General features: G+C 37.3%; 1 protein-coding gene across 1 annotated transcript; it reads right to left on the reverse strand.

The window, feature by feature from the left end:
- Positions 1–6,681: 6,681 nt before the first annotated feature.
- Positions 6,682–23,797, reverse strand: fam83b (family with sequence similarity 83 member B). The gene is made up of 5 exons (XM_058794845.1): positions 23,666–23,797; positions 20,035–20,528; positions 14,779–14,943; positions 10,109–10,233; positions 6,682–9,671 (listed from the first exon to the last, which is right to left on the reverse strand). Exons 2-5 carry the CDS (start codon positions 20,479–20,481, stop codon positions 7,616–7,618), a joined length of 2,793 nt encoding a protein of 930 aa, XP_058650828.1. The 5' UTR covers positions 20,482–20,528; positions 23,666–23,797; the 3' UTR covers positions 6,682–7,615.
- Between the last annotated feature and the right edge of the window lie 558 nt (positions 23,798–24,355).

A 24,355-nucleotide genomic window follows, 5' to 3' on the forward strand; every position in this document is an offset into this window, starting at 1 on the left:
GATAGTATGTTGTATGTTGTGGACCCATAAAAATAAAGTGTTAGAAGATATTAAGCAGACAGTCTACTAATACTCTAATGACTGCTAGTTGACATGTAGTTGCAAAGTTACTTACTGTTAGTAGAATGTCTAAAGTGGACTATCGAAATAAAGTGTTACCTGTTTCTCTTATAGACCCGACTGAGCCTGGTTTCTCCCAAGGTTTTTTTCTCCATTCTGTCTCAGAGGGAGTTTTGGTTCCTTGCCGCTGTCGCCTCTGGCTTGCTCAGTTGGGGACACTTAATTAATTTCTAGCGATTATCGTCGATTTGATTGCACAGATACTGTTTAAACTAAACTGAGCTAGACAATGACATCTCTGAATTCAATAATGAAATGCCTTTAACTGAAAATTGAGTGTTTAATCTTATCATTATACATTACTGACACTGTATCCTCCAATTTGATACTGTTAAGTGCTTTGACACAATCTGTAAAAGCGTTATATAAATAAAAGTGACTTGACTTGACTAGACTGAATACATTATACACTCAATCTTTATTGGTTGTTACAAGACCTGTGGATTTTAAGGCTGATTTTCTATTCAGTTTAATTGGCATAGTTTGTGTACATTACCAAAACGTTTCACAAAATGAATAATGGTGATTATAGTAAGACACAATACAATAATATCAAATATTAATATTCTGTATTGGGTCTGGGCTATATAAGGCTCAGATTTGGTGATTCTGGTTTACTTAAGGCTGAGAATTGGTACCAATAATAAAACATGTTTTGGCCCAGTTCAGGGCCATTAAGGGTGATTACTGGCTGAGATTCGGGCCGGTTATGGCCCATATGTGGCCCTTGTCTTTAATCCAGTTCTGGGCCATTTCAGGGCCGTCATTCTTTGTGGTACTTGGGCCGAGGGAAAAGTGATTGTGTGGCCCGGAGCTTGAGCGGGCTCTTATTGCATTATAGTCAAGTCTGCTGCGCTCTCAAAACTCTGGCCGTTTGATAATACCTAGAATATCAAAATCAACTGCGGGCGGCAGATCCTTTTCCTATTTAGGAAAACACTGTTCGGGAGGCAGACACACTCTGTCAGTTTAAATCTAGATTAAAGACACATCTCTTTAACCTGGTTTACACATAACACACTAATACGCTTCTATTATTCAAATCCGTGAAAGGATTGTTAGGCTGCATTAATTAGATCAACCGGAACCGGGAACACTTCCCATAACACCCGATGTACTTGTTAAATCGTAAGAAGAATGGCATCTACGCTAATATTAGTCTGTTTCTTTCTTATTCCGAGATCACCGTAGCCACCCGATCCAGTCCGTATCCAGATCAGATGGTCACTGCAGTCACCCGGATCCTGACCAGATGGTGGATCAGCACCTAGAGACGACCTCTACAGCCCTGATCGTCAGCGGAGATCAGGACATCTAGATGAGCCCCAGAGACAGATCCCCAGTGAAGGCCTCGTCACCTAGACAGCCATCGGGACAAGACCTCGGGAACCAGATGAGTCCTTTACACAATCTGACATGGCTGCGGTTGGAATTGAACTGCGGGTTTTGTCTGGTCAGAGGAAAACTGAGCCCCCGACTGAACCTGGTTTTGGTTCCTTGCCGCTGTCGCCTCTGGCTTGCTCAGTTGGGGACACTTCTTTTCAAGTGATATTGTCGACTTGATTGCACAGAAACTATATAAACTGAAGAGAGCTGGAAGATGACATCACTGAATTCATAATGAAATGCCTTTAACTGAAAATTGAGTGTTTAATCTTGTCATTTTACATTATTTACACATTATTTTTCTTTTTTGATATTGTAAAGTTGCTTTGACAATCTGTATTGTTAAAAGCGCTATAGAAATAAAGGTGACTTGACTTGACTAGCTTTACTGACTGTGGGGGGTTTATTTATTCATTTGTTTGTTTATGTATGCATGTACTATGTATGTATGCTGTAGTGGCTAGGAGTCCACTTTGGTTATTAAAAAAAAAAAAAAGCTTGACACTCACAGTCCAAAAGATTCCATTGTCCACAGTATTGTTGTTCTAAAAGGTAAAATTTTTTACAATTAAAAATAAAAATGCAAAATGTCATTAAAATAAAGGACTGCAAAGATATGAGGTAGATTGGAGCTTTCACATGGAGTCAGACGGAGAGGTCAAAGACTGTCACTTATTTATGTATGTATGTATGTATATGCATGTATGTTGTACATAACAGAAAATGTTACATATCGTAGCATTCAGAAAAAGCACTGGAAGATTCAAGTTCATCTGCAGAATTTATTAACACAGGCCCCATCCACCAACAAGGACCCAAGAACCCACTTAAAAGCAGAACATAAATGCAACTCTATTTGTGGTTTACGGGGACACAAATTTGTTTAATGACATGGGTATGACAGAGGTATTACAATTTGAAGGTGGTTTATGAGGACACTGCCTATGTCCCCATAATTCAAAAGGCTTAAAAAACATACTAAATGGTGCTTTTTTGAGAATCTAAAAATGCAGTTTCCTGTAAGGGGTAGGGTTGGTGTAGGGCAATAGCACATATAGTTTGTACAGTATAAAAACCATTACGCCTATGGAGAGTCCCCGTAAACCACAAATACCAACATGTGTGTGTGTGTGTGTGTGTGTGTGTGTGTGTGTGTGTGTGCATGTGTGTGTGAATTAAAAATATATAGGTTGTGAAAGGAGCCATACAACTAAGACTGGTTTGACTTTTCATATAGGTAGGGATATTTACCTAATTGGTACCAGGTCCTTAATTGGCCTGCTACCACCCATATGGAATTGTATTCTGTTAATACAAATTGGATTTCACACTGCAAAAATGCTTTACATTTGCTACTTGTAGCTAAGTGTTCCATAGACAGAATTTAATTGTGCCTGGAAAAGCATTTTCTTAAGAAATACTCTCATTTGTTAATGATAAAACAATATCCCATTGATTTTGGCCTTGACCAACATACATAAGTCAATGAATTTGGTTATATGACTATATGATTTCAAGAATACTGTTGTCTCTCAGTGCGCAAGCTGAAATGCGTTGGAAACAAAACAGCTAAAACAAGCAGAGGCCACACATCAGGGGATGAATAATCAGTCAATGCATTCATGACCTCTGTGACACGCCAAGGTGAATCTTGTAAGCATATAAGTTTCTAGACTGATGCTGGTAGAAATATGTGATATGGTCATATGGATACAACCAAGTAATCAAATGTGAGGTTGGCTGGCATTGCCTTAATAAGCACAAATTAATACTCTGTTCTTTCAAAGGATTTACATATGAATAAATACATTTTTACTGTTGAAAGAGGTTGTCAAATAAAATTGTGCAAGAATTCCAGTTCACCGTAAAAGCTACTCTGAAATTATACAGATGCACAAAAGTTTAGCATTCTTAGAACTACTGTATGTCTCCGTTTTCAACAAAATACTAATTTATCCTGCAGGTTGTTATTCATATGTACCGTGCGTTTTATGCCTTGACTTACACTAACTCCATCAGAAATGACTTTCGCAGTCTCTCGCTCTGGTACTGGATGCACATCACCTAGCTGGCAGAAAGGTCAACAGATTTGTGCACAACACCTGCCTCTTGGTTCCCACCTGGAGCATTATTAGTTTGCAAAGTAAAGGTTATGCAAAGTAAATAGGTACAAAAGGTACAAAAAGGTACAAAAGCTGTCACTGGGGCGGTACCTTTACAAAAGGTACACTTTTGTTTAGCATATACATATACACATACATATACAAATATATATATTCTTTTTTATTTTCATAAAAAACATTTTTTTTTGCATTTTTCACGGTGAATGCATTAAAGCACTGGTGACGCGCCATTCCTGCGCCCGCTCACACCTCATGTTTGCGGCTGTATGCAAATGATCATAATTTATGGACTACTATACCCGTGAGCAATCACAATCCAGCGCCGAGAAAAGAAAAAGAAAAAAGATGTTTCAGGTACATTCATAATCCTGTGAAACTTTTTTTTTGGCTGTTGATGTTAATAACGCGTTTTAATGTCGGTAATAATTTAACCACCAGCAACGCGTCTAATATTCTCTCTTAGTTTCCATGTTCCCTTACGAAAATTAGGCATGGTTTCAAACGAATAAAACCAAAAATCATGGTTTTGTAGCTATGGTAACCAGAAATTAACCATGGTATTGTTACTTCAAATAGCCTAATAGTTTACAAAGAAGTATTAGGTTAATATATATATATATATATAATATTTGTGGTTATAAAAACAGACCTAAGCCAACAACAGCCTTTAAAATGATAAAATGATGAAATGAGGCAATAATGATTGGTTAAATATATGGTTTCATTGAATAACACTGTTAAAATACATAATGTAATACAAAATGAACAATTTGTGTACATTATGCCTACATATTAGCCTATTACAAATGCCTGTAAAGGGAGCCAAAGGCCTGGTAATTGCTGCTGTTAAACTTACAGGAGATCAAATCCTTGTTTAATAGGCTACTGACCAAACATTTAGGCTAATTCAAACATCCACTTAATCTTTCATTTTTGGCCACCTTTTTGCGATAGATGACACAGCCTCTATAATTTTTTCAACAAAAACATATGGACATCACAGCCCTTGGTTTTATCGTAATGAAAGTGCTCGATTTTCTTTTGCGTGATTTCTGAGTGCTTGAGACTATAAAATCAATCAGACAACTGTAAACCGTAGCCGTAGGTAAATGTCTAGAGCTACAATTGTAATTTGTAAATAATATAAATTAATTAAAATTTATTTATTTATTTACTTTTATATTTTATTAAAGTTCTATTTTGATCCCTACATGTTTTATTTTTATTTTTTTTACTTCCATAATAATTGACAGAGGGGGCACAATACAATTCTGCTTAGGGCACCCATTTGGCCAGCAGCGGCCCTGGTAAGAAATGTACGATTTCTTAAGAATTTAAGGAAAATATTTGTAGAGCATATGAAATTTAAACAAATACAGTTGAAATTCGCCAAATTTTAAAATGCAAACTCATTTTAAAATGAAAACTCATGTCTTGAGAGTCTGCTGAATAATGCTCTAATTCTAGAACCTGCTAATGCAGTTTCAGCAACATAAATAAAAGTTTAAAGAAGATAATTGAATTAGCTTTTTTTTTTTTTTCTCTCATTTGACCTTTATATAATGACAAAAGAAGACTGTAATTCATGGTCAATAGAATAGGTCCACTTGTGTCATTAAAAATGTGTTACCTCTAAAGAAATTGATAGTAAATTTAACAGATATGCTCAAACTGATCTGCTCATGAGATGTGGAGTCCAGTCATTTCAGTAGCCTAATAAAAGCTGTTTGGCTTTTGGGATGAATCACCTTAGGAAAGCTGCCATGTTGAGATCCTATGACCAGCCAATTCTCCTTATGATGCTAAATCTTCACCAGTAGGTGTCACCATAAAGTTCAGGAATACTGACCACATTAATTAAAGTTGTTATGTATGTTATACACAATATAAGCAATATAATTGATCTAACTTGTTGTTGGTAAACTCAAACAAGTGAATATTGATTCAATTAACAGTTGGATGTGCCGGAACTTTCTTCAGTTAAACAAGGAGAAAAATGAAGTCATTGCATTTGGAAACAAAGAAGAAGTTATCAAGGTGAATGCATAACTTGACTCTAGGGGTCAAACAACTAAAAATCAAGTCAAAAATCTTGGGGTGTTTCTGGAGACAGACCTTAGTTTCAGTAGTCATGTCAATACAGTAACTAAATCAGCATACTATCATCTCAAAAACATTGCAAGAATTAGATGTTTTGTTTGCAGTCAAGACTTGGAGAAACTTGTTCATGCCTTTATCACCAGCAGGGTGGATTATTGTAATGGTCTCATTCAAAGAAGACCATTAGACAGCTGCAGCTCATCCAGAACGCTGCTGCCAGGATTCTGACTAGAACCAGAAAATCTGAGCATATCACACCAGTCCTCAGGTCCTTACACGGGCTTCCAGTTACATTTAGGATTGATTTTGAAGTACTTTTACTCGTTTGTAAAGCACTCAATGGCCTAGGACCTAAATACATTGGAGATATGCTCACTGAATATAAACCTAACAGACCACTCAGATCATTAGGATCGAGTCAGTTAGAAATACCAAGGGTTCACACAAAACAAGGGGAGTCCGCTTTTAGCTATTATGCCGCAGTTGGAACCAACTTCCAGAAGAGATCAGATGTGCTAAAACATTAGCCACATTTAAATCCAGACTCAAAACTCATCTGTTTAGCTGTGCATTTGTTGAATGAGCACTGTGCTACGTCCAAACTGACTGCACTGTATTTAATGTATAATCATTTTCTATTTTTAACTGTTTTAAATTCATTTTAAATCAAAATCTAAATCATTTTAAAAGTTTGTAACTTCCCTGTTTTATTGTTGTGATTATTATTATTATTTTATGATTATTTTACTTCCTTTTATGTAAAGCACTTTCAATTACCATTGTGTATGAAATGTGCTATATAAATAAACTTGCCTTGCCTTGAATAAATTGCATATTTATCTTCCTATATGCCCCCTGTAGCACAACAGGCTAATACAGTTTCAACATCAATCAGTTTTGAGACCATTCATTTCTTGGTAAGTACCCTATTGGGATACAAGCAACAGTGATTGTATTTTTGAGGAAGAAAAAAAAAGTGGGAGAATAGCGTTTTGATATTGTTCGTTCAGTATACTGTACTGAAATGACACTCATTAATTCACATATTTAATTGAGAACTGTTTTGGATCAATCATGACACAAACAATCTTAACATAAGCAAAATGATGACCTATATATAGTGCAAAGGCAGTGTGGTCACCCTGAAAGATACAGTAGCTAAGCACCAGTTACCCACAAACCAACATTATATACTGTATCTTGCATGTGTTTCAGCATTTCAATGCCAGCTTAAAACAACAATCCGCATTATTTCGGGGAAGCTTTTGTCCAGGCTGAAGTGTGATTTAAAGTTGTATGGATGGTTTACTACAGCTTGTAAGCAGGTTTTGTCCTCAGGTAATGTTTCAAGTGGCAATTACTCAAGTGATAGAAATAATTAACCCAGGTTGCCCATTATCCCAACACAAAACATTCCTTTTAAATGCACAAATAATATTAATAATAATAAAACAAAGTAGCAGCATTCTGCTGCAAATGCTGCATTCTCAAACTTGCAGCATTTTCCACCAGTTATATTGCAAACCTTCAACACTGGCATTAGCAATAATGCATTCAAGTAAACATCGCTGTTGCACATTTTCAAAGCCAAAATGTATAAGTTTTTAGTATCAGAAAATATTTTCTCCTATCCCAGTTTATTATGCATTTAAACAAGACAGTTTAAACAAGCCATTGAGCATGAGCATCCCGACCAGTCTGACATAACAACCTTGGCAATAGTTAGGGGTAGGACTATCTGTTAATCTGACCATTGAAAGGTGGAGAATAGTGCTTAAGAAACCTGTTTGAAAATACTTATTTGTGCAATTTTTGCAATTCCATTTGGTCAGTAAAGTGGTGCAGAAATGATTCGCTTCAGCTTCAACATCATTTCACTAGTTATATCAGTACTTATTCTTGTGTATTAAATTTCCAACCCTTTGAATGAAACGGCCAATTCTATTGTCGTGTCCCTGCGTCTGCTGGTTTGTATAACTTCTATGGTCATTCATGGGCTGTCTTCTTAAAAAGACAGAATTCCTTGTTTTCTCGCTTACTTGACTCTGTGCAGGTACATAGGCAGGCTGGCCTGCTGTGGGACTCCTGCTTTCAAATGAGCAAAGCGGCTCAAATCTGCTATACAGCCTGTTTACTGATACTTGTTGCTTTGACACCAGATCTGATCTGGTCAGTGTTGAGTTTGTCTTCTCGTTCTGAGAAACGGCCGTGGATTGCTCCTGTGTTTTAGAAGTCTCTGCACTTGCAGGTGTGTGAGACGGATGAAGCTCTTCGGTACTAAAGCGAGGCGCAGATGCCTCTCCCGCCAGGCCAGGAGAGTGATTCTCAGCTCCAGGGATCTTCCCATTAGCTCGCTTCAGTCTGCTGCTCTCAGTGGACTTGGTGGAATTGGCAGTGCTACCCTGGTGTTTCTTGCCTTGCGTGGTGTCATCATAATCTGAGATAATCGTATCTGTGCTGCTTCCCATTTTGAGACTTTCTGAGTTCTTTCCTTTCGGTGAGCTGTCCCCCTTTTGTGGGATGTTTAGAAGGGATTTTATTTTCTTGGTGCTCCTTTTCAAGAAGCGCTGCGATGATGCGCTGTTTGGTTTCGGAGGCTGACTGTCCTCCGTGTCCAGAAGCGTTTCTGACACAGTCCTCGAGGGAGGCTCTTGCCATATGTTTCCTGAGGTAGTTTTGCTCTCATCTGCCTTTTTGAAATCATGATGTGAGACGGACCTCTGGTCCTCTTTGAAATTTGGCGTGTACGCTCCATTTCTGGGATTCTCGTTTGCAGACATGTTGCAGATTTTCTGTCTTCTAGGTAAAGATGCGTACATGTAACTAGAGGGCTCGTTAAAGTCACTGTTATATGTATTGCACCTGGAATCGGCCAAGCTGTGCCTTTTGTATCTGTCATCTTGCTGGTAGTCATTCTCCTTGTGTGCAAATCGATTTTTGGCTCTGTTTAAACTTGCATATATTGAATCCCTTCCGGAGCTATATGTCGTGTTACTTCCTGAGTTTTCTAAAATCTGTAAACTGCGCCGCTTTAGCATGTAGTCATCGTGCTGTGCTGTCTGATTCCACTGGGTTGAGGAATACACCTGAGCGTTTGACTGAATTCGTGCCGGGTCGTGGTTGGTGGACGCTGAATTATTTGAGCAGCTGTTCGTTTCTGGTTGTTCCGGTATGGTGGATGTGAAAACAACCGATGACCTGATGCGAGAGTGTTGCGGATGACCCATTTTATTCTCCTCAAATTGGTCGAGATAATCGTGGTTCTCGCCGTAAGGTGCGTCGTTGCTGTTGTTGAGGTAAGACTCTATCCTCCATGTCCGAAGGAAGGACTTGGAAGTACTTGCTAAACTGGGCAGGTTTTGCCTCATGTTGAGAATTTGTTTGTCGTGGCCGTGGTAAGACTGGCGCATGTTTGAGCCTCTGAACATCGGGTTGATGACGTAACTTTCGTACTGGTTGTCCACGTTGTTGGAGAATCCGCCATAACGGTTGCTCTCTGCTGCCACGTTCCAGTTACTAGAGCCATACTTGGGCAATTTTGGCAGATACACAGGCTCCTGCCGTTCTCCTGCGTAGCTGTGTCTTTTGTAAAACTCTGATGTGTCTTGAAGGAATCGAGCATGCGGTGTAACAAGTGGTCTTTCTTCAACCTCTCTCAGTGCAGAGAATCCTGATTTCCTTTCACAGGCTTGCCGGTAAACAGCATCAAGCGTGTGCCTTAAATGATCTTTCCTTTCAAAGGGGTTGCTGGAATGAATCAGATATCCATCCATTTTGCCATTGGGCTTCGTCTCACACTGGTTCACACTGGCAGTCTGAAACTGAGCTGGGACTGTCGATCGAGCAAACAACGTCCGGAATTCCTCGTCATAAGTCTCCACTAATTGGCCTGTTATAACCTGAACCATGCTGAGGTTGATCTTCTCATAAGACCACATGAAGCTGTCAAACAAGAAATGAACATAAACATAGTTATTAAATTCTGTCCTAGCAACATGCAAGTGTGTTGGAATGCAGTTTATCTTGGGTGAGTTTTAAATGACTGCAATCATTTGAAAAAAAAAAAATGCTTTTGAAAGCCAGAAATTTGTGCACTGTTTGTTGACATACGTTAAATGTTTTTGCAGTCCTTATATAAAGTGGCCCAGATAAGTATATGAAGTATAAGACACATTTTAATGCATTTTTAAGCATGAATGGCTTTGGATTATAATGCAATAGCCATTTATTTTCATTTGAAAAAAAAAAAAAAAAACCTTAAATAAATACCCTGAGAGAAACCCAAACCCAAACGAAGAATAAAGAAATAAAAATAAATAGTTACTATTATCATTAAATTAATTAAAAATAAAATAATAATAAAACAAATGCTGCCTCACCTGTATGATCCAAAAAATACTTTTTGGCAGTCAACAAGAAGAAATTTCTGCCCCATTCCTCCATGGAACTTTACCCCAGATTTGCAAGAATATTCCTGGCCTTTCACTGTGCGTATCCTCATATTCTATAGCCATGAAAAAAAGAAAAAAAGATAGATATAATTTAGCAAGAAAACAGGCAAATAAAAATATGAGGGGAGGGCTCTGAGCTCAGAATTTAGCCCAAGCCCGGAGAACTCCCTCACCAGAACCCAAGCTGGGATAGAAATAGTTAGGAGGGAGGAGCTGGGGTGGAGGAGGGATGCCATAAAAAGTTAAGTTGGCTGTATATTTACTATTATGCTAATTGAGCTGATTATCTGAACGTGCTAACTGTGCTAAATTGTTTGATTATCTGAACTGCTCCTCCCATGCTTTGTTAATAAAACATCATAAAGTACAACAATGTCTCGGGCACAAGCCTGAATGTAATTAAGAAATTTGGTAACACTTAAGATTAGGGAACACATATTCACTATTAACTAAGAGTTTGCCCTCAAAAGACTGCAAATTTGCTGCTCATTAATAGTTAGTAAGGTAGTTGCTAAATTTAGTTATGGGGTGGATTACAGCATCTAGAATATCCAGAATATGACATTAATATGTGCTTTATAAGTACAAATAAGCAACTAGTTAATAGTGAATAGTATTCCCTATAATCTATAATATAGATATATAATCTATAATCTATAATATAATATATTCAATTTAAATTAGTTTTGTTCTGAGAGAGTTCTCAAAAAGTAGTAATGAATATATAATTGATTGCCCTTAGTAAATATAATTGGTTATCAATAAGTCTGATGCAATATAACTTCCAATCATTTTCTTTCTTGCTGATGTGACAATTCTCTCTTACTAGTCCTCCAACCACCTTTTTTCATTCTGTTTTTCATTCTGATGTACTTCATGTAATCAATTCCCAATGTACAAAGTCCCGTCCAACATTTTTTCCTACTGAATATCCTGTTTTACTCAAACATATACTTCGTATTTCATGTTGATTTGATGAGAAATTATACAGAGACATTAAGTCTGCTTAGCAAAAACAAAATGAAAGACAAACAAACCTCATTATTGCTTTGCAAACAAAGATAACAACAGTAAGGCTGTCTGGTGAGGCCAAGGGTCCTTTCTTATCACTACTGCTGAAGTGACAAAGCTGTTAAAGTTTATATGTACCATCTGTGTGCACCCAAACAACACTAATGACGATGGCGCTTGTCTTGTGCAACTGTAAAATGAAAGTTTCTTGTGTCCACGGTGAAGAAAGTCCGTTAAATTTAATTTAAAATAGTAAATCAACCATAGAAATTTCAGGATCTGCATCAGTTGCTGTTGCTATGCTGTGTAGTGACATTTGAATATATTGAGTTCACAGACATTAAAAAAAAAAAATCAGTAGCAGAAAAATACCCTGATGATGGCACTCTCGTAGGGTCAAACATAATCAAAGTCTTCTGCTTTCAAGGTTAATACTGAAGTGCTACCTATTGCAATACAATATAGTCACTTAATAGCAACCCACATATTTAGCTATTCTAACTGCACTTATTTCCATCATTGGTATAAGTGGAAGTGGGTGGTAATAGACTAGAAATGTACAGTGTTATACCATCATGCTGATAATGTTTCTTTAGTCATTCGGCAATCCTACAGCCTGAACCACTGTTGGGAAACCACCCTTTCACTCTGATGAGGTGTGGTGAGAAAAAAAAATCTTAATTACAGCTTGTTTTTCATAAAATCATAGTCAATACCCTCTGGGAAGAAGTGGGAGGGACAGTGTTTCCAGTTCATTGCTTCTTTATATGGCTCGTCATCAGTACATGAATATTTCCAGGTGTCATCATATTTGACAAGAAAATCCACGTGATTAATGGTTAACTGATTTGCATACAAAGAGAAAAGACGGTATTTAGTTGAAAAAAAAAAAAATATATATATATATATATATATATATATTTCTCTGTGGTTATATATATGTTTAAGTTTCTCAAAGAACAGCTCTTTCATTTCAACAACTTTCATTTCCTTTATCGCCCCAGAACAAAGAACAACAAGTTCTGAGAGATGAGAGCTCTGTAAAAGTAACAAGAATATCAGCATGACAGCTTTGCAGATTGCTGTTGACATTTTGTTTTTCTGGTTATGCATTCTGTCAGTCAAATTTTTACATTGACATCAGTCCCAGCCATCAGCTAGAAGAATATAATGCAGATAAATGAGGAAATCTGGTCACACACAGGAATCAAATATATGTATCCAATAACAAAAATTGCATGTGTTGCTCTTGACACCTGCATTTTGAAGCTTTTGAATCAACATGGTCACAGATATAAAGTTGCTGTCCCCTGGGAAGGTCCTCCTCAAGAGCTTGAAAGCCACAACTGCGTGATGTGTGTTCAATTGATTTTGGCCAGTATAAAATCTGTTTCTCTCAGGATGACAGAAAGCCTTTTTAGCATGGTTGTAGCAAATTTAGGTGTGTAATTGATGTTTTATTTTTATTTTTTCATTCATTTATTTTATCATTTTCATTCTGTCACAGCGAACAGGGATGCTTGTCAAATGGGAGTAGCATCACACTGTGTCTCTCTTTCACTTGTGACTTTGAGGGAAAGAGACGCAGTTTATCTAAAGCTCTAACATTAACCAAGCAGCCAAAGCTGCCAAGATAATTTATCTTGGCTGCTTAGTTAATGTTGGAGCTTGAGATAAACTGTCTCGTTCCCTCAAAGTCACAAGTACATTTGATCATGATGCAAAAGTCATGATAAAATATGCTTGTGTGGGGAGATGTGTAAAAACTGAGCTTCATATTATGACACTGTCCCTGCCGTTACGTTTGCAGCCGCATCTTCTTCGACCTTTGATCCTTTGATTTGTTGCTTTTAGTGTAGTGTTCTGGTTAATGCACTTCCATAGTGAAAACAACCTCTATGGCTCTGTTTTAATTATTTTATAAAAATTTAAGAAATGGGTCACACTTTATATTAGGTGGCCTTAACTACTATGTATTACATCAAAAAATAAGTACAATGTACTTATTGTGTTCATACTGTATTGCAAAGTACTTTTGCTGCTATTGAGGTGGGATACGGGTAGGTTAGGGACAGGTTTGGTGGTATGGGTAGGTTTAAGGGTGGGTTAAGGTGTAAGTGATGGGTCAACAGTGTAATTATAAATTTAATTGCAGAAATTAATTACAGATGTAACTACATATATGTATTTTTAAAAATATAAGTACAATGTAAAAACATGTATGCACACAATAAGTGCATTGTATCAAATGATTAATTTAAATGTAAGTACATAGTAGTTAAGGCCACCTAATATAAAGTGGGACCAAGAAATGTCAATAAAATTAGCCTTCAAATCTGCAAGGAATGTGTGTTCATTTTACAAATGAAACTAAACTGCACCATGTTTATAAAATGGTAATTTATTAAAGGGGTCATTGATTTCACCCTTTTCAATTCAGTTCAAGTTTATTTGTATAGCGCTTTTCACGATGCAAACTGTTGCAAAGCAGCTTTACAAGAGTCTTTTTAACTACAACGAGCTACTTCCTGGATCAGTGACATCATAAACCCTGAAATTTACATAAACCCCGCCCCCACGCAAAAGAGGGCTGCTTTAAGCCTTCAAGTGCTTGTTGCATTTTTATTGGCTGGTCAGTAAACGTGGGTCATAGCAGCAAACACAGTGTGCGATGATCATGCAGAATTTTTGACATTGAAAATCTTTTTGCAGGCTATCTTTGGTCGCAAGACCTTGACAACAGACGTCTCTGAACAGCGCTACACACTGCATGAGTTTCAGCTGTCCCAGACGAAAGATTGGCATCATGAAACAATCGTGGTGATTTCTGTGGCTCCTAAACAGTGGTCCTATATCGTACAGTGAGAGAGGTTCAAAGATGGCCGTTGTCACAGTCTTACGAACAAAAACATCGCCATTGCACAGAGTCGGACACAAAGTCACAACGCCATCATGGTAACACACATGACACTGTGTTTGTGTGCGCTCCTCATTTTGACAGTTTGTTTGTCAGTTCATTTCATTTCCTGTATGTTTCAGTACAGAGAGTATGTTTTGATCCAGTACACACATTCTGTCTCCGTTAGCGAGCACACTCAATCGAAAAAACCCTTTCATGCACAGGTTCATACGTTAAGCAATATGCTTCCCTCATGTCAATGGTAGAGAAGTGCCGTATTTTTCTAGAGTGGCACTGTTTTCTTGAGCAGAATGGGATGCTCAGACACACTCAGACCCTCTCAGACGCACTGCACTGCACTTCACTGCCTGCTCTGTGTTTCAGTGAAACCACACAATGAAACGCAACCAAATGCACACTTTCTGATGCAGTAGCAATGTTGGCTTATTAAAAGGTGTATACAAGGCAAATCCAGAATCATACCACTGGACCAAAACATAACTTAAATGTGTTTTGGAATAATTATCCATCTCTATATTTCATTTGATTTATTCATTTTTGCATGTTTGTTTTCTAGCAAACATAAGCAAAAAGGGTGTTAATATAGTAAATTATGCTGTTTTGGGATGGAGGTCATTTTAATGACACATGACTTGAAGGCAAAATACAGTAGAATATGGGCACTTACCCTGAGTTTTTGGATTTGGATGTCTTGTTTTTCTATCATACTGAGAAAGCTTTTGAAGTGATTGTGGTCCAGGAGAATGTAGACAGGAACACCTCTGACTGAGGCATCTACCACTTCTTTAAAGATGTCCACGTCAGTGAAAACATCCATTGCGATTGCTATGACCTGTATAGACATAAAAATGAAAACATAATCGAAACATCAGCCTCAGAAGATTTTTGGGCATCCGCTTTCAGAACAGGCAGTCTATGATATTCTCTTAAATCAGTGACATCCCTGTCAGTTACATAAAGCTGAACAAAGCAGAAGTGCGAACCAGAGGTGTCAGCCCAGAAGCTGCTTCAGTTTATTAAAACGGCACCCTTCGTTTTTCTGCGTAGTCAGAAAAACCACATCTAGGCTGATTTCAATAACTCGAAAGGTGGCTTTCATGAAACCAACACAGGATGATATTTATCTTCTTGGGCCTTTTGCCTAATATTAAACTGAAAGAAGTGAGGGGAGAAGATTGTACGGTTTGTATTATTAAAAGGTTTAGTCCTAGCATATGTCTTTCAGGAAGACCGACATTCCTTGATTCAAGTCTTGACAGGTTTAAGATGTTCCGTTAACGCTGAATGACAATGAGTCTTGGCGTAAGTCGTATCTCGCCACGCCCTAGACAACATGTACCGATTAAAAAATGATTAATAAAGAATTTCTGCACAAACAATGAACAATGTTGTACAGCATATAATCTTGACTGACTTTTACAGTTTTGTATTTCAAATAACGCAATGGGAGGCTTCATGAGAGATTTTTTTACCATGACTAAGGTACCACCATAAAATAAAGGTTGAAAATAAGCAAGCCTTCAATTATGTTTATTTAGCTCATCACCTCCATACACGCTCACATTTTTAAACCAAGTATATCTTGTTTACTTAGACATGATAATAACCCATGTGTTTTCCTGCATGCTGTACTTTTCATTTATCGCTCACAGAGAGAGTCCTCATGAATTCTTATTCAAAGTGTCTCTTCTCATCCCCATCTTAAGGAGTCGTTCAGCCTTTCTAATTTACTTGTTCGTGTGTCATTGAAATACTGAAAAGGCTTCATTACTGCCAGGCAGAATCATAACTAAGAATATGTTTTTACTGCTTCTAAGATTCCTTTGTTCTGAAAACACATGTACAAGTAAAGTATACGCAACACTGCACTTGGAAATACAAGTAAACGCTTATAGTGGCAATTACGATTTTAAAAGCTTGCAAGATTAAAAAAAACTTTTCTCACACCTGCTTCCACTCTTTTATGCAAAAACCCATCAACACATCTACAAATAAAAACTAAGCAAAATTCCATATTCCATTGTATTATGTTCTATTGTCTACATAAATGAAACCGCCTTCAGTTTAATTGAATCTTGGCTTGGCAGAGGCTAGTATATCAATCGATATCATTTGGCACCCTAGATGAGAATCCTCCTCCCAAACACACCTGACAAGATAGTGTATACATTGCTCAAATATTTCATCGCTGTGAGTCGACTCTAGGGAGCACATGTAATCAGAGCGCCAGAGCCACACGAGGTGCAGTTCATTCAGCACACTGAGATTGGTTTGGTAAATACACAGCCTCGTGAGATGCTGTCTTAGGTGGTCGCCTAATGGGTCTAATGGTGGGGGGGTCATGGTTCTTGCACTGAAAATGGAAACCAAATCACTGAATCATACCAACAAATCTATATGTTAAAGCAGGTAACAACTCTTTAAGGTAACTACTGTAGGCTGCCTCTTTTTACAGTGTGTGAAGGCAACTACAATTTTCTCTGAGCATCATCACACAAAAAATAACACCAAACAATACCTCACAGGTTTCATAATTCTCAGTATCACCACATTATGAATGAATAACTTTAACATATTAACATATTATTATCAGTATAATGCATTATACTACTATAAGGCACATGTCCAATCTTAAACAGAAACATACTGTATACTAGCAAATCTGAACTGCTTGATTGTTTATATTATTGTAAACTGCAAACAATATTATCAGCCAGCCACCTATATAATGAAATTTACTGTAGATGTATAGTACACCCAACTTTACCTGAATACATTCTCACATAGTGCAGTATATACTCTATAGCAAATTTATGCTGCTTGATTGATGATTTCGGTACTAAATGTAAACTATATTATCACTTAGCTCTATATGTGAAGTAGGATGTATAGTATATGCAACTTTACATGAGTGTACTCATGTAAGATGATATATGCTATATAGCAAATCTCAACAGCGTGATTGCTTGTATCGTTGCAAAATGTACATTTTATTATCATCGCTCAGCTCTAATCAGCTAAATATGACTATATTAAAATTTTATAAGAATTAACATCACATGATCATGAATGTTGTAATGCATGCTTATAATTCTGAACATTTTTCAAAAAGAAATGTTTTTTTTTTTTTTTTTCGGAAAACTCTGGCTATCAGGGGCAAGATTTGGGAGAAATTGGTCATTTAGTTTTTGCATTGTTATGTAGAGTGTAGATTATCATGTGATAGTAAGTAATGATTCACATAAATCTATTCATTAAGAAACCTTTCAGAATTAATTGATTTTCTCCACCTACATATGGATTGGGAACAAACATAAAGTCTGGATTCTGCTGTGACTTCCATTATATAATGCTTAATCAAATGATATGATCACATCCTGTATATTTTATTTATTTATTTTTACTTATAAATTTTGGCCAACAGTGAATTGGTGAGAGTCCATTTTGACGATACTGTTCTCAATTACATGCATGTATCTCAGTCCAACTGTGAATAATGTTCATTAGAAGCTCTTAGACATGCTTCCTCATTATTAAATGATCCAGGGCTTTAATCATCTCTCATTATCAAAACACAAAGAAGATTGCATTGCTCAGAAAGAAGGTTTGCTTTCTCACTTATTACTAATAAACACTGCTCCACACCCCAGAAGCAAGGCTTTCTTTGCATGACATTTTTTTTTCTTTTTTTTTTTTCTTTTTTTTATGTGGTAAAGCTTGCTTCTCATAGGCACACCTAGATATTTCTGGCACTCCTGTCTCATCAACTGCAAAGGGAGTGATCATTTCAGCATTGCACAACAAGTCCCATTGTTTGCTGTGTGTTTGTTCAGCACAGTTTAGCTGCCACTGTTGCTGTGGAGAGACTGCTGTAATCTGTACATGACTGATGCCTGAGGGAGAAAGTGATGTACCTGGCCTTATCACATCTTTAGCAAGAGTTCAAGACATCACAATTTAAAGGAAATCAATTTATAGCCTCCTCTGTGATTATGACGGAATCGTGGGGTGAACAGGCAGGGCAGTGAAAATGGTTGGCACTTTTCCTATACACCTGTAACAATGCAACGGTTCATTGCTCTGACAGACAGCAATGCTGCACTCATCAGTGCCTTGGACCAAAAAACTTATACAAGATTATGGACACCTACTCATTAAAATTATTCAGACACAGAAAGAAAAAAAGTCAAACATTCACTACATTGGCGAATGATATTTCAGAGTCAGTTTAAGGGTTTAATTCTGACGGCAAATTCCAAAAGAAAGAAACAAGAAATTGTATTTTGTTTCCATTTTCATGGCAATTAAGCACATTAGAAAATAAAATAAAACAAAATAAAATAATAATAACAATAAATCAATAAATTCAAAATCATTGGCTCTTTTTTTCCTGTTCTACATGTGCATACTATAATCGCATTAAATGTGAAATAATAAGTTATGTCTGTATATTACTCAGTACTTTATTTGGTAACTGCACTGTACTGTAACCAAAAAAAAAATCTAATTTGCATTATCCTGAAGTCGGCATGAAATGGAAATATACTCAATAATTCATATTATTGATCTCTGTGAATGATTCGTCCATGCATATGTTTCCTTTTTTTTTTTGGCTTTCTAATTTTTAATCAAAATGCCATAAATAGACCCTCTAGTCAAAACAACAGATTCACTCTGGTAACAGATGCAGGACTTCTCCATTCATTTAGCAAACCTAAACCCCGCCCCTTTCTTAGTCGGTCTGCCTCCATCCAATCAACAGCAGATGAGAGAACTTTGTGACTTTAATGAGAAAATAGATGTTATGGTATTTAATTTAGAAAATGTTTAGCTATCATTGAAAAATCAATAATGGCAATATACTTAATTGTTAAGAAAATAATGTCACATTGAATTTAAGATTTTTTATTTTTTTGGAGTCAAATCTTAGCCGACCATACTTTCTTTACTCATCTTTTAATCGCTCACTAACAATTACATAGCAGTGCTGGGCGCAAAGACAACATTCAATTTAGAGGTAATTAATTGAATGTAAGGCTTTAATTCCACACTGTCAGGCGTGTCAAACCTTAGCTAAATGCATCAAATTGAAGATACACAAAATGATGTAGCTAAAAACGGATTTTATTTCAGCCTTGGAGTGTACTCTGAGAGCCTCTATGATGTTTTTATGTAGTGTGCTAACATAATTTATTTAGAAAGACATGTCTTTGGGGGAAATTTTCTCTTTACTCTAAAGGTAGAAGCTGTCTGCAAGGCTGAACACTGCGAAAAGCATGTCTATGTGATAGGTGATTCCAGTGAAGATCAAAGACAAACTTTGTATCTTTGACTTGTAGTGTAGTGCTTCACTGGATTTTGGAAAATAAACACCATCTTGTGGCTTCCTCAGAAGCATATTTCATTGCTTAAGCTTTGGAGCTTATGGTAGGCTTTTAACATTATTGCTCAAAATCAATTAATCCACGTAGAAAATGAATGGGACATGTACAATCCTATTATGCACTCTATTAGCCTTTCAGACTTTCAAAGATTTGCTAATTTATTTATCGCATGCTCAACAGGGTGACAGTGAAACTAATTTTCCCCAGATGGACCTTATCAACATGCCACACCATCTCTGATTGTGGAAATTGGAAGGTGTACAACAATCTCCTGGAGCAACCTGACAACGGCACAATGATGCATGGATCACCCCCTGTGGGTTTTGAACCCACAACCTTTCAGTTACCGACCAGATCTGTTACCACTAGGATACAATATCATTCAAAAGCTCAGTTTTGATTCTAGGGCATTCTTGAGCTGCGTGCATGTGTGTTTCTAAACTCTGAGCACAGTTCAAAAGCATGTGATCTACAGAAGGACTGGTTTCAAAGAGGCGTTTATATACACCCCTTTCAGCATGCTGTTTTATCAACATTACCTGCCTGGCATCCTGTATTTGTTTGCGGATCACTTCCTTGATAGTGGGGCTGTTTTGCCTCGGCGGGTGGAACAGCAGGTCTATGTTGGTTGCGAGCCTTCTCTGCGGGACGTCTGGCCAGCCTAAATCCAGGTTCGGCGGGTCAGTGTCTGAGTGAGTGGGCCAGTATGTGCCTGTGGAGGACGTATCATCCTGTGGACAGTCCGCTTCCTCAGAGTGGTTGCTGGAGGGGGGCTGCACAGCACTCTCTGTAATATGGTTGATTTCCTCCTCGGAGAGGAAACCGCATATGCCTTCCTCTTTGATGAAATTTCGATAAGAAGCTTCTCCCTCTTTGACCAGGCAGTCGATGGCTAAGCGATACGCTTCCTTGTAATGCGGCTGTATGTAATCTTCCGCCTTGAACTCTCCCTTTGAGGAGGACCGCAGTGAAAAATCAGATTCCATCACGGTGTCGATTTGGATTCCTCAAAACACTGTACAGCCTTTGCCACCTAAGAAACAACACACATGATGTTCAACAATTCTGCACATCAACAATGTTCTGTAACAGCTCACCTAGATACACGCATAATAGCATCTTGCATGGATTTCAATTTTGATTCAGTAACACTTTATTTTGATGGTCCCTTTTGAGCATTCTGTTGACAATAAGTAACTTGCACCTACAAGTCAACTAACTCACATTAGAGTGTAAGTAGACTGTCTGATTAATATCTGCTAGCTCTTTATTGTGATGGTGTCCCAACAGATTCTGACTATAAGTAACTTTGCAAGAACATGTCAACTTATTCTAACCTTAACCCCACCAGTCTACTAATACTCTACTAACACTCTAGTGAGAGTTAGTAGGTACAGTATGTAGGTGCAAACAGAATGTGTTTAATGTGCCCATTAAAATAAAGTGAAACCGGAGCTTCTATTAAGGCCGTATTTTCCAAGCTTTACACATTTCTTGCTTATTGGTTTCAGCCACTTATGCAAAATGTTTCCAATAAGACCCTCAAAGAACAGCTGTCACTGGCTTCTAGACAAGTTGTATTCTACAAAACCACTCAGAAAAAGTAACAGTTACTGTAGTTTTAAGCTTGAGGTCCTGCCATTTATCTTAAATCTGTTCCTATTATGGTTTGTTTCATTGCAGGAAGTGCTTGTTTGAACATGTTACTTCTCCACACTCATTTGGTCTGGAATGAAGGATCTAATGCATCAGTACCATTACTCTGGACTTAGACTAGCAACAGAAAGTAGAAAATCATGTCTATGAATATATATATATATATATATGGTTTTATTACTATTATTACTAAGTTATTACTAATATTAATTATGATAAGTTGAGTATTATTAGTCTTGGTCCTGTGAGGCACGACATTTCGTTCCACTGTATGCCCCCGCATGTAGCAGAATGACAATAAAGCTCAACTTGACTTGACTTGACTTGATTATTATTATTGTTATTATTATTAAAAACTGTTGCATTGCCTGGCACAGCTGGTTTTGTGATCTCAACATGGTGGCCCCCACAGGGTACCCACTGCATATAGAATAAAACAGTTTGTATTAGGTCATTGAAATGACTGGAGTCTTCATCTCATGTAAGTCTACATCATTTTAAATAGATCTGTCAAGTACTGTGTTACGTATAAATCATTTTTTTAATGAGAGCACATTTAAAACACTGAGCAACAGCAGTGAGTAAACTCTCCAGATGTAACATGTTCTGCTGATGATGAAACTGTGAGTGACTCACTGTTCCTATAACGAAGAAGCTGCCCTGTAATTATTTTCCTTGGACTGAAAATGTGAGAAAATGTTGACGTTATTGCATTGTGCTGCTTTGTTACTGAGTCAGGCCTACAGACCTTCCATGTCCAACTTAATAATGTTTGCTGGGTGCAGGACAGTTAGTTTAGTTAGCTGACACTCTCTAAATGTTGCCCGCTAAGTAAGTCTATAAGTCCCGCAGAAAAATAAAGTTATCCCAATCATCTCAATAGTTGCAGAACCCTTCAAGCCTGCTAATGGCCACTTAGACACAACTGTTTGAATCAGTTGCATAAGCTGTAACTGTCACTTTAACAGCTAGTCAGTGGGGGGAAAAAGGTCAACGGCAAAACATCTACTGTAATGTAATGAAATATTTACGATTCATATGAGGCTTTCAAAAAAAAAATAATAATAATAATAAATAATAAATAAATAAATAAATAAAAATTATGGGTAACACTTTATTTTGATGGTCCCTTTTGAACATTCTGTTGACACTAAGTAATGTTGCAACTACATGTCAACAAACTCTCATAAGAGTATTAGTATACTGTCTGCTTCATATCTGCTAACTCCTTATTGTGTTGGTCTCCCAACAGATATTCTACTGACTATAAGTAACTTTGCAAGAACGTGTCAACTTATTCTAACCCTAACCCTACGAGTCAACTAATACACTACTAACACTCTAATGAGAGTCAGTAGAAATGTAGGTGCAACATTACTTATAGTCAATAGAATGTGTTAAAGGGACCATCAAAATAAAGTGAAACCAAATTATGTACTTCACCTTCAAAGAAATTAAAAATTAAGACCGTTAATGAAACAGTGGGCACAAGAGTTCTTTATAATGATGTGTAGTTTGTCAGCATTAAGGATTTGATAGTATAAGGATTTGATAGTATATCGATAAATTAGTGCATATTAATACAGTTCTTCAGAAACAACCAGGTCATTCATTTGGAAAATAATATTTGCTCTTTCTTTTTGATAGATGGTTTATCTACAAGTTAAGAAGTACAGGTGAACATAACAGTAACATATGCATTCAGGTGAAAACCACACACTAGAAAACCTTGATGCCATTAAATAAAGGCTATTTCCCAGAATCCATCAAGGTTCATCCTATTTCAAATTCATCCCATCAGGCATAATTAATTCATTCAACTTGACTTGACTTGATCAGCAGGTGCGGAGATCTCCACAGGCCTAAAGCATTAACAAGGGGTTGGCATTCAACACTTAAAGTCATTCGGAGCCCCACCTGCTCTGACACGCTGATTAATAGGCTGACTGAATAACAAAGGCAGTTTTCGTCAACCCAAACTAAATGCTGGGTGTTAAACAACTCATTCTGTGGTTCTGTGAAAGAAATGTCAAACATTCACTGCTGTAGGATTTTGCTGATTTATATTGTATATTTAAAAGATCTTGAAAATGAAAATTTGCTTGCAAAAGCACAGTTTCACTAAACACTTAATTCAGAAAGAAAATGACAAAACAAAAAAGCTCATTTTGAGAGATTCCATAAAACTTTTCCAATATTTGTTCCTCTTAGAGATTATAAGACATCAGCACATTCCAAAGATAAAACTAGAACTAAAATCCATGTAAATCGTTTGTGAGAACCCTGTTTAGTTCATTGTACACTTTCTCAGAACTAGTCCGTCACAGTGTCATGCACTAACACTGCGAAGCGTATCTTTCAATATGCAAAATCAATACAGGCAGACATACAGTATAGCAAAGTAACCTGTCATCTGTACTCTGCAGCTTTCTTTCACTGGCTCCAAACGATTCAGTACTTCAGTAACACTGAGCATGACATTCAAGTCTTTGCCATTTGTAAAAAGTTACTTACTTAAGAGGAAATCATCATGCTGTGTCTCTTAGCATTCTTATCCTGTGTTGTACCAGTAGAGAAGAGGTATGTCACAAGCTAAAGGAGATGTGTTAGTCTCTGAAAAAAAAAACCTGAATGTGTCTGAACAGGACAAGTGCTGAGAACCTGGTGAAGGGTGGGGACTCAAGTTTTCACATGCAAATAATGAGAGCGTCTCACTGGCCAGAGGCAGTAAACCTGTCTGACACACCGAAGACACGCCTCTTCCCCTCTATCTCTCGTCCTGTGCCTCTGTCCTTCCAGAGAGTTCATAGTTCACTGAGATAAAGTTGACAGTTTCTATTGTATCGTCTTCTCACTGACATAGGAGATGTTTTGTAAATGTGACACGTACAATGTTTCAGTGGCTTCTTTCCTGTTGTTCTAAATCAAGTCCTTCACAGCGTGTAGGAAGGCAAAGCATGCTAATGTTGGTCTTTTTTATGAATTAATTTGTTTATTTTTGAAGGCATGTTTTGATCTATCAAAACACTCCTGACACTATCTATGCACTGTCGTCTTCAAATTTCCAGACCTCCAAAGATCAAGGAGACTGTCAAGTAGCTTCTGGGACGCATGCGCTTGCCATAAATGATCGCATCTCGACTTCAGTGGGGTACGCTGCTTATTCCACAGTCCTTTGTGTGGAAGGAACACAGGGAATTTTCC

Source organism: Onychostoma macrolepis, chromosome 13 (assembly GCF_012432095.1).
Source record: "Onychostoma macrolepis isolate SWU-2019 chromosome 13, ASM1243209v1, whole genome shotgun sequence".
Taxonomy (NCBI): Eukaryota; Metazoa; Chordata; class Actinopteri; order Cypriniformes; family Cyprinidae; genus Onychostoma; species Onychostoma macrolepis.

Coding starts and splice junctions, on each gene's coding strand:
- fam83b (XM_058794845.1), bottom strand. CDS start 20,481: ATGGAATCTGATTTTTCACTGCGGTCCTCCTCAAAGGGAGAGTTCAAG. Junction 14,944..20,034: donor AAATACAGGATGCCAGGCAG/GTAATGTTGATA, acceptor ATGTCTATACAG/GTCATAGCAATCGCAATGGA. Junction 9,672..10,108: donor GTATTTTTTGGATCATACAG/GTGAGGCAGCAT, acceptor CTTGTTTGACAG/CTTCATGTGGTCTTATGAGA.